The sequence below is a fragment of the Notamacropus eugenii genome, chromosome 4 (assembly GCF_028372415.1).
Source record: "Notamacropus eugenii isolate mMacEug1 chromosome 4, mMacEug1.pri_v2, whole genome shotgun sequence".
NCBI lineage: Eukaryota > Metazoa > Chordata > Mammalia > Diprotodontia > Macropodidae > Notamacropus > Notamacropus eugenii.
Window position 1 is genome coordinate 51,466,954 of NC_092875.1, and position 10,820 is coordinate 51,477,773.

The window sequence follows — 10,820 nt, forward strand, 5'->3', positions numbered from 1 at the left end:
GAAGGCAGACTTTTTATCAAGCTAGAAAGACTTAAAAGTATGGATACCTGTATGCCTCTTATCAAAAAACTAGTGTAGATAGGTTTAAAGTGGTTTATCACTAGCCATCAAGTGATAAATTTGGGGGACACACAGAAACTTATGAAGATTGTCTACTGTGGTTGTAATCTGTGTCAAGTCGACAAGTCAATAACCATTTATTAAGGACTTACTATGTGTTAGGCATTATCCCAAGTACTTTTCTTGTTGAGTCATTTCAGTCGTGTCTGACTCTTTGTGACCCCCTTTGGGGTTTTCTTAGCAAAGATACAAGAATGGTTTGTCATGTCCTTCTCCAACTCCAAATGAGGCAAACAAGGTTAAATGACTTGCCCAGGGTCACACAACTAGTAAGTGTTTAAGATCAGATTGGAATTCAGGTACTATGCACTAAGTATGCCTCCTCTCCCCCCTAAAAAGGCAAAAAGATAGTCTTTGCTTTCAAGGCGTCCAGAATCTATTGGAGAAGATAGCAACTATTTATTAACAAGATGAAGACAGGAAAAATTGGAGACAGTCAATGGAAGGAAGGCACTAACATTAAGGGGATCAATAAAGTATTCTTGTAAGGGTAGAATTTTTGTTGATGAAGGGAGTAGTCATCCATTGAAATCAGAGTTCCTAGAAACAGCAAAGTAAGTTTCCAGCCAACACATACATCAACATGGAAATCCCCTAAATTCATTATCAAGATCTTGTTTTGATCAATATGATGGGCTTCTGTTATATAAAAAAACTTTCTTTTCAAAAAAAATTAGAAAAAGAAAGAGGAGATTAAATTTGTCATAGATCTTGCATTTTTAAAGTGACTTTATGATTGCAGACAGCTTAAGGATCCTATTAACTTTTGCCACGATGATAAATTCATAGTTGCATAGTTTTTATAATTTTAAAACTTAAACATTAATTTTCAGATAATAATAAATTATATATCTGATGATTTGCTTGTTATTTCTATGTCTATAAATATTTAGATAATAATAAATGATAAGTTCAAAGTCTTTATAATGTACCAAGACAAGATAAAACCTACTTCAGCTGTTTTTGAAATAATGAAAATTTAGAAAACTTATTTCTGGGGATTTTTTATATTTATATATACATACATGTGTATATATATTACATATATACACACACACACACACACAACAAATTTGCTTCTAAAAAGTTAGAGGAAGTGTTTTTTTTCTTTTTGAGACTAGGTTAGAAGTGCAGCAGACAATCGCTGCTGTTTGACATGGAATCTCTAATTTGATTCATTTCTGATCTGAGCTGGCTGACCCCTCTTTAAGCAGTCAGGTAGATACATCCCTAAAGACTTCTTTCTTCTTTTGATTTTGATTGCTTCAAGGCTCGCAAAAAAGACTGCCTTGAGACTATGCCATTTATTACTGTTATTAATAACATTTGTGTGGTGCTTTAAGGATCGGCAATCTCAGGTGAGTCTCACAAAAACCCTGTGAGGTAGATTCTATTGTTATCTCCATTTTGCTGATGAGGAAACTGAGGCAGATGATGATTAAGTGACTTGCTCAAGGTCACACACCAAGTAAGATCTTCCCTACTCCAGGTCCATTATTCTATCTACTACATCACCTAGCTACCTTTGTATCAACAAATAATAATGTTGATAAGGCTAACAATACTGACTTGCTGAAATGGACCCATGATCTCACCAATATGAAAGTTCCCTTTGATGATGCGGATTGGAACCCATCCAAGGGTTGACTATCCTGTGCACTTCTTGCCCATTTTCTCTCATGAGTTTTCCACTGGGGGTCCATCCAACTTGCTCCTCTTGATACCCAAGGGTGACATGGAACACTCTGTCTAGCTCTTTACTTGTCATCTTTCCTCTTGGCATGTGACCAGTCCATCTTCTCTTTATACCCTAAATTTTCCTGATGATATGTCTTTTATTTTCATTCTTCTTTGAAGTCTTTCATTGGTTATATGTTTCAGCCTGCTCACATACACTGTACACTCTCCATTGTCCTCCATATCACAATTTTTTATACTTCCGAGACTGTTGTATTTCATATCTCTCCACCATACTGTAACATGGTAGGATGTTGGCCTTTGTTTCCATGAGAAGTTTAGGGTCATTAAAACGAGTTTTTACAATTTTCCAAAGGCAACTCATCTTAAACAGCAAATGGAGTGATTTAGAAAAACTTGTGAGCAACATTCTTTTTTTTTTTTGTCTTTCATTATTTATTAAGTGAAAATAGGTCAAGAAAAATGTCCAACTTTGAATGTTAGCCAGCATGTAACTTTTCAGATACAGATGATCCATCTGTGGATTACTCAGGCTCCCAAGAGCTTCTCCTAGGTCTTGCTGCTTACTTTTTGGCCATCTCATGGCACATTAGCACATCTCTCAAAGGAGAGATGGTGAGTAGGCAATGGCAGTCAAAGTCATAGCAACTGAGTTTTGTTACTTGTTAGCAGCTCTGCAAGGAGGGTTTGTTGAGGGTAAATACTGGAACAAATTGAGCATCTATGGATTTCCTTTACTCATCATCTCTTAATTTCTCTCCAATTATTACTGGAGTGAAATGAAAACTTTTTTATTACAATGTGCCCACATGTAGGAGTCATTATTCCCAAACACTCCACGGATGCTCTCCTTTCCTTCAATCTCATTTCCTGCCTTAATTGTGCCAGACTGTGCTTTAAAATTGATCAGAATACACTACCATAGCCCCAAAGTAAAAACAAAAAGTTGTCACAAATTCTACATACAAACAAAATAGGTTTACTGGAATGTCTTTAGTCACAGCTGAAAGTAGCAGTATTGAAAACATTAGTTTCTCCATAAATATATGGAAACCATTTCCAAAATCTAATTTTTTACATGAGAAAAATTATACACTTCGTAATCATTAACTAAATGGTTTCCATCCCCTATTATATAATGTTTCATCTCTTACCTCTCACCCTATCCCTGAACTTGATGCAATAAATCTCCACCTCTCTAGTTTACAGTAGGAAATTGTGTTGAATTATAAATATCATCGTCAATGTTTAACTCTATATACAAATGATGTATTGGCAAGTATCTAGTTTCAAATTAGGTTCCTATAACATGGCAAAGTAGATGTTTCTGTTTTAAAATAAATTAATGAGAGCATTTTTTTGTGAAGGGGAGGAAGTTAATCAGGAACTTGTCAATGTTCCAATTTGAACTGGACACTTGCCTTTTCACTTCTTGAGAAAAAACACTTTTGAAAGTCATATACATATTTCATTAAATTATGCAGCAATCGTCTTTTTTTTAAATTGTCCCAGATCTGTTTTACTGAAGATCTCTGGTCATCAAATCAAGTCCGGTATTTCAGGACAATAGGAATGATAATCACCAGCAAGAGGATGAGAGCAACCAGAGCCACGATGGTCTTCATTTTGCATCCACGCCACCACATTTGTCTTCGAAGCTGTTTAGATCTGTTGCTAAAAGCTGTTGCATTATCTGATAAGCTTTCTGATTTGTCTTGCAGCTCATCCAGTCTCTCTCCTCTTTCAATCACTTTTGTAATATTCTCTTGCATGACATCAATTACTTCATCCACCTGATTTTGTACATGCCTAATTTTGTCATTCCAAGGTCCAAATTTTGGTCCAGATGAGCCCCTTAGGAAAAAATCCTCTTCTTCATCTGAATCTTCTTCCAAAAGGTTTCTCCTTTCACTTTTCACAGAACCAGTGACATCATCATCATCATCATCATCGCTTGAATTTAGGAGGCATCTTTATTACTCAAAAAGTTGTTTTCCTTTTCCCACCTTTAAGAGGCAGATATCCACCACCTGGGTGTCCGCTGGGAGGCTCCTGGTCGCCCCTGGGAGCCAGGCCAGGCTGGGCGGAGGGAGCAACATTCTTAATACATGTCACCATACCAAATATTCATCATCTTCAAACTACTTAGGATGAAAACCTTTGAAAATACAGAAACCTTGTAGAGGAGTTCAGAATCCTGTGGGAACAAAATAATTTCTTTGGATCTCAGTTTCCTCACTTGTAAAATGAAGGTGAGGGTTGAACCAGATGATCTCCTATCATCCCATGTGCAAGTGGAGTTGAGCTGAGGATGCTTTTGGTGAACTTACAGACAATGAAATTATATTCTAATACTTTTATTAAGCTACAAAAAAATAATCACTTTATCCCTCTCTGCAATAGTTTATAGAATATTAAATAGAAAAGAATACTAGTACATTGGTAGCTTGTCTGAAGACTTTCTCTCTGATCCAATAAAAAAGGCATACAATGATGATAATAGTAGACATGGGATGTAAACAGCTGGGCTCAAGACAGGGAATGCTCTGCCTCTGACACATTCTTCCTGGTATACAGTAGGGATTTAAAAAGTACTAATCAGCTATAGAACAGGTGCTGATTTTCATGAGCAGAAGGAGTTTTCTCAAGGAGAGTTCACTCCACCCACCAATGAAAGCACAAATCTGTCCAAAAAAGTCATCTTGTCAGCTGGACAAACATTTATTAAACTCGGCCTGTTTACCAGGTGTTGTGCTGGGTGCTGGGGTTATAAAGATAAAAATGATCGTCCCTGCTCCCAAGGAGTTTACATACTACTAACTAGGGGATGGATACACACACAGGTTATTATGGAAGTTACTAATAATAGTAGTTGACATGTATGCATATACGTAATACACACTTAAATGTGTGTCAAATTCTGTCGCTGCTTCTTGTTTTACCTTCCATATTATTAAACTTCCCTGGGTCTCAGTTTCTTCATTTGTAAAATGTGTGAGTGTGTGTGTGGTATGTGAGTGTGTGAGTGTGTGTTGTGTGTGTTGTGTAGTGTGTGTGAATGTGTTTTGTGTGTGTTGTGTGTTGTGTGTATGTGTGTTGTGTATGTTTTTGTGTGTGTTGTGTGAATGTTTTGTGTGTGTTGTGTAGTGTGTGTGTTGTGTGAATGTGTTTTGTGTATGTGTTGTGTGTTGTGTATGTTTTTGTGTGTGTTGTGTGAATGTGTTTTGTGTATGTGTTGTGAGTGTGTTGTGTGTTTTGTGTGTTGCGTGAGTGTGTGTTGTGAGTGTGTATGTGTTGTGTGTTTTGTGTGTGTATGTTGTGAGTGTGTGTTGTGAGTGTGTGTTGTGTGTTTTTTTGTGTGTTGTGTGAATGTGTTTTGTGTGTGTATTGTATGTGTGTATGTTGTGAGTGTGTGTTGTGTGTGTGTATGTGTGTTGTGTATTGTGTGTGGTGAGTGTGTTGTGTGTTGTAAGTTTGTGTGTGTTGTGTATGTTTTTTGTGTGTTGTGTGAATGTGTTTTGTGTGTGTATTGTATGTGTGTATGTTGTGAGTGTGTGTTGTGAGTGTGTATGTGCGTTGTGTATGTTTTTTGTGTGTGTTGTGTGTTGTGAGTGTGTATGTGTGTTGTGTATTGTGTGTGGTGAGTGTGTTGCGTGTTGTAAGTTTGTGTGTATGTTTTTGTGTGTTGTGTGAATGTGTGTTGTGTGTGTTGTGAGTGTGTGTTGTGTGTGTTTTTTTGTGTGTTGTGTGAATGTGTTTTGTGTGTGTATTGTATGTGTGTATGTTGTGAGTGTGTGTTGTGAGTGTGTATGTGCGTTGTGTATGTTTTTTTTGTGTGTTGTGTATTGTATGTGTGTGTGTTGTGAGTGTGTGTTGTGTGTTTTTTTGTGTGTTGTGTGAATGTGTTTTGTGTGTGTATTGTATGTGTGTTGTGAGTGTGTGTTGTGTGTTTTTTTGTGTGTTGTGTGAATGTGTTTTGTGTGTGTATTGTATGTGTGTGTGTTGTGAGTGTGTGTTGTGTTTTTTTGTGTGTTGTGTGAATGTGTTTTGTGTGTGTATTGTATGTGTGTGTTGTGAGTGTGTATGTGTGTTGTGTATTGTGTGTGGTGAGTGTGTTGCGTGTTGTAAGTTTGTGTGTATGTTTTTGTGTGTTGTGTGAATGTGTGTTGTGTGTGTTGTGTGTGTGTAGGACTAGATGGCCTCTGATCTTTAGGTATGACCACAATAATCAGTTCGTACTTCAAAGACGACATGCATTTTTATGAAGCGCTTTCTTCACAACAACCCCGGGACGTAGGTAACGTAAGTTTTATGATTAAGATTTTTTCAGAGGGGGAAACTGAGGCCCAGCAGGCAGCTTTACAATCGCGGTTCTTCCGCGTTTTTTGCGCCTCAGTTTCCTAGACCACTGCGCAGGGGGCTCCTCGTAGGAGAACTAGATTAGGAAGAGAACGTCGCCGGCACCCGCCCCGCCCCCTCACGCCTGCGCTCTCCGGTCAGGGCAGCGCCCTCCTCCTTTCTGCGCCTGCGCTCTCTAGTCAGAGCAGCTCCCTCCTCCTTTCTGCGCCTGCGCTCTCTAGTCAGGGCAGCTCCCGCCTCCTTTCTGCGCCTGCGCTCTCTAGTCTGGGTTATTCCTGCCGAGACCCGCCCCCTCCCTCGGATCTGGGCGGGTCTCGGCTCGAGCTGACAGCTCTGTCTGCGCCTGCGCCCGCCCTGGTCTTTTACGGCCGCCGTAAAGAGGCTCTGCCTTCGGCCGCGGCTTCGAAGGGCCTGGTGAGTCTCCTCGGCCCCCGGGCCTCGTCCCCATGTGAAGAAAACGCGCGGGGTTTCCCCGGCCCGGGAGCCGGAGTCTCGGAAGACCGAGGCCTCGGGGCCCGCGCCCGGCCTGTGCTGTGCTGCCCGGGCCGGCCGCTGCCCGTCTCTGGGCCTCCGCCTAACGCGGCGATCTCCGAGCGGCCGCCTCCCGGGCCCGGGGCTGGGACTGCGGGTGGGGGCCTGTCCGGCGTCTAGAGGCCATCGCTGGGCCCAGCGGCCCTAGAGAGGTCAGCGTTCGATTTAGAGCCGGAAGCGACCTCCCAGAGCCCACCTCCCCTTCTTTTACAGATGAAGAAACCGAGGCCCAGGAAGGTTAAGGGACTTACCCAAGGTCCCACAGGAAGGAAGTGGCGGGGTTGAGATTTGAGTCTGGGACCTCCATGGGGGAGAGGGGTTGGAAGGGTCATTCCCAGGGAATTCCACGACTGGGGATGTATGGGAGATCTAGGCCCGGACTGGGGAGCCTTGGCCTTGGGGGGGGGGGGGGCTTACAAAGGCTCTCAGACCCCAGACCCTGAAAATCAATGACTTTCAGCCAATAAAAGCCCCAGTCCTCCCCATCAACCTCCCGAGAGTTCCCATCCTGCCTCTGACATTTGCTTGCTGTGAGACTGAGCAAGTCACTTAAAGGGTTTGTGACTCAGTTTCCTCATCTGTAAACTGAGGATAGGTGTAGCGCCCCCCTCCCTCCTGCGCAGGTTGTGAGGAGATAACTATTTTGTAAAGCCCTGTGCAAACCTTACATGCTTCCTATCCTTGTTTATTGGGCCTTCAAGGATTTGTGATTGACCTTGAACTGGTCTGACTGGTCCCAGAGATCAGGTCTTTGGGGAGAGGATCTTGAGCAGCCATGAGGCTGGAAGAAGAGTCATTCTCGTTGTCTCAGAGCCTTCGTGTTTAGCTAGGTGACAATCCATCCATCCCTAGCCCCACCGTACAAGCCTGTTCAGCCAGGGAGCACTTGCCAGAGCTTGCATGTTTTATTGGCATAGCTTTTGAGAGCTCAGAGACATCTCCATGCGATGATGGTCAGTTCACATAACTGCAGCTTATAAAGCTCTTTCTTTACAATAATCTTGGGAAGTAGGTAATAACGTAATAGCTAGCATTGATGGAATTTTACAAAGCCCATTATAAATGGTATCTCAGTTGATTCTTACAACCACCCTGGGAAGTAGGTGCTGTTATTTTCCCTATTTTACAGGTGAGGAAATTGAAACAAAGAGAGTTAAGTTTTTAACTCTTGGTTCACATGAGTAGTAAGTGTTTGAGGCAGGATTTGAAATCTTCCTGACGTTTCATCTGTATCACCTACAGGTAGTGTACACATTACTATCTTCATTTTACAGAGAATGAAACTGAGACCCAGAAAGACTTATGTGGTTAGATACTGGTTTGTATGGGAATTTAAGTGAACTGAAAGCTCTCTGTGAGGCAATGGTCTGATTTGACAACTAGAAGTGAGTTCATTGAGAGGTCTAGTGTCCAGAATTCAGTTCAATTCAGATCCACGCAATAAGCATTTTTTAAACACCTGCTGTATGCTAGAGGCTGGAGAAACAAAGACAAAAGAGGATATATTCCTGCTCTAATTGGTCAATATTGGTAGTACTCAATTTTTTGTGGTTCCCAATATTTTGGGATCACTTTTTAGAAAAGATATTGGCAGGTTTACCAAAGCTAAGGTGACACTATTTGATCATATTCCTAGCATTCTTAAGTACCTCACACTGATACAATTACAGATACTTGTAACAAGTGCGAGCATGTCCAGAGGAAGTGACCATGGCAGTGGGGAAAGTAGAGGAAGGAGCTAGGTATATTTGACCTGGAAAACAGAAGACGGGTTTGGTGGAATGCCTGACTTTGAGCATATAAAGAGATAGCATGAGATGGTGGGTGGAGAGCTGGAATAAATCCAAGGAGACAGCTTTGTTCAGATCTGACCTTCAGCACTAGCTGTGTGATTCTGGGTAAGTCATCTCCTCTTTGTGTGCCTTACTACTAAGTCCAAGGCTGGCTGGGGCAGCAGTCTGAATTGGTGGAGGCACTTTGGTAATGTTGCTCAGTTGAACTGATCTTTTGTGAATTTGTGTCATATGAGAAAGGGATTAAGTTTGGTCTTTTTGGCCCTAGAGGACAATGAGGAAAATGGGGTGGAAGTCTCAGAGAGGCTGATTTAGATCTTATACTATTGCTTCTTCCCCCAAGGTTGTCCACTGCCCAGAGGCCATGGATGCACGATTCACAAGGGGAAAGTCGGCCATCCTGGAGCGATCACTAGTGAGGCCCAAGACAGAGGTGAGCCTGAGTGCCTTCTCCCTGCTATTCTCGGAGCTGGTTCAGTATTGCCAGAATCGTGTGTACTCCGTGGCAGAGCTGCAGGCACGGCTGGCAGAACTGGGTCAGCAGGTAGGCGCCCGAGTGCTGGATGGCCTGGCCACTCGGGAGAAGGGCGGCCGACGCGAGACTCGGGTACTGGGCGCATTGCTCTTTGTCAAGGGTGCAGTGTGGCGGGCACTCTTTGGCAAGGAGGCAGACAAGCTGGAACAAGCCAATGACGATGACAAGACCTACTACATCATCGAGCGTGAACCACTGATCAACACCTACATCTCCGTGCCCAAGGAGAACAGCACACTCAACTGTGCCAGCTTCACAGCAGGTGTGGTTGAAGCTGTACTCACCCACAGTGGCTTCCCTGCCAAGGTCACCGCCCACTGGCACAAGGGTACCACACTTATGATCAAGTTCGACGAGGCTGTCATTGCCCGGGACCGAGCCCTGGATGGCCGCTGAACAGAGGACAGGCTAGGGAATGCATTTTTGAATGATGGTCCTTCGTACCCCTGGACTGTTCCCATTGGCAGATGAGCAGTCTTCTCCCCTACACCTACCCTCTGCCCCTGCCCCCAACCTACCATGATGTGAATCCTCATCATTTTCCCTGGCTCTTGACTCTCTGCATTCAGTCACCAGACATTGTCTGTGTGTAGTTTTTGGTATCAGGGAGCATATTCCCTGGCATGCTCAGGGATACAAGGCTCAGATTCTTCTAGGTTTGATCAGGCTAACCTCCACAGTCTGGGTTTGGCCTGTTTTTATTTTTTTATTTTTATTTTTATTTTTCATATATCATCTTCTGGATGGTATAGGGATGAGTGGGGATGGAAAGAGGGGAGGGTCCAGTTTTTGTTACCTGGGTTTTCTTAATCTGTGACTCTTCTCTGCCTGCTTTCTTGGGTAGCTCAGTGTAGGGGCTTTTGTATATTGTCAGTTGAAGAAGAATCAGGCAGTAAGTCTAGCCAGGGAAGACAGGCAGTTTTCCTTGAAGAAATTTTGCAGTCCTCTTGCCCAGACCCTCTAGGGAGTATCTATTTAGAGGACCCCATGACTTTATATCTGCTTCCTGGGGTGCGGGGTTGGGGGAAGGAGGGTCCCACACAGTTCTATCCCATGACACACTGGCTAGGGACCAGAAATTGAGCTGTTCTAGTGGTTCCTACTCCTGTTTGAGTAGGGGATAGTTCCCTTGATCAGCCCCAAACCTGGTCTTTTTAGTTCTAGGGAAGGAGTATAGTCAGATGCTTAATCCCTGTCTCACCCCAGGATTCCTCTGCCTTTTCTCAGTTCCTTTCCCCCTTGTCCATCTGAGTCTTGGATGATAGTTCAGTCCTCATAATATCTTTTGGATATTTTTCTCTGAGGACAGTGAATTGCTGCTAGAACAGTGTGATATACATTAAAGCTAAGTGTTCCTAGAGATAAATCTGTTGTCCTTTTCTTTCTTTGGTCACCTCACCCAGAGCAGAGCTTCCTGTGCCTACCAGGGCTCCTGTCTTCTCTTCTTCCTGCCCTTTTCTGTATTTTTGGATACTTTTTCCTGAGCTTTGAGCCTGAGAGCTCAGGGTTGGAGTTCCAGCCCACATTCCTAGTGGTCATGAGCCATGTGGGTGGGAAAAGGGGCTTAACCATCTCTTGTGCTTGTTATCTCCACAGCTCTGGGTGCTGTAGTTGAGTTTGCCTTGGTGAGTAGATGGTTAGGGATGTGAACTTGGCCAAGAAGTTGAGGGCAGGCCCTGCCATCTTCATTTTACAAAACCTTTTTTGGATGATGTCGAGTTTAGCACTATTTGGGGAGAGCCATTTAGGCTGGAAGTTCATCGACTGCAGAAGTAGACAGAGGA

At 43.0% G+C, this 10,820-nt stretch overlaps 1 protein-coding gene and 1 pseudogene across 2 annotated transcripts; one reads left to right on the forward strand and one right to left on the reverse strand.

Moving 5' to 3' along the window:
• Positions 1–3,177: 3,177 nt before the first annotated feature.
• Positions 3,178–3,789, reverse strand: LOC140498096 (vesicle-associated membrane protein 4 pseudogene; annotated as a pseudogene).
• Positions 3,790–6,454: 2,665 nt separating this feature from the next.
• On the forward strand, positions 6,455–10,402 carry TRAPPC5 (trafficking protein particle complex subunit 5). Of its 2 annotated transcripts, none has more exons than XM_072600889.1 (2): positions 6,455–6,591; positions 8,845–10,402. In XM_072600889.1, exon 2 carries the CDS (start codon positions 8,866–8,868, stop codon positions 9,430–9,432), a length of 567 nt encoding a protein of 188 aa, XP_072456990.1. In that variant the 5' UTR covers positions 6,455–6,591; positions 8,845–8,865; the 3' UTR covers positions 9,433–10,402. The 2 variants fall into 2 exon arrangements, with proteins under 2 accessions (XP_072456990.1, XP_072456991.1); XM_072600890.1 differs by lacking the exon at positions 6,455–6,591 and adding an exon at positions 6,725–6,860.
• The last annotated feature ends 418 nt before the right edge of the window (positions 10,403–10,820 follow it).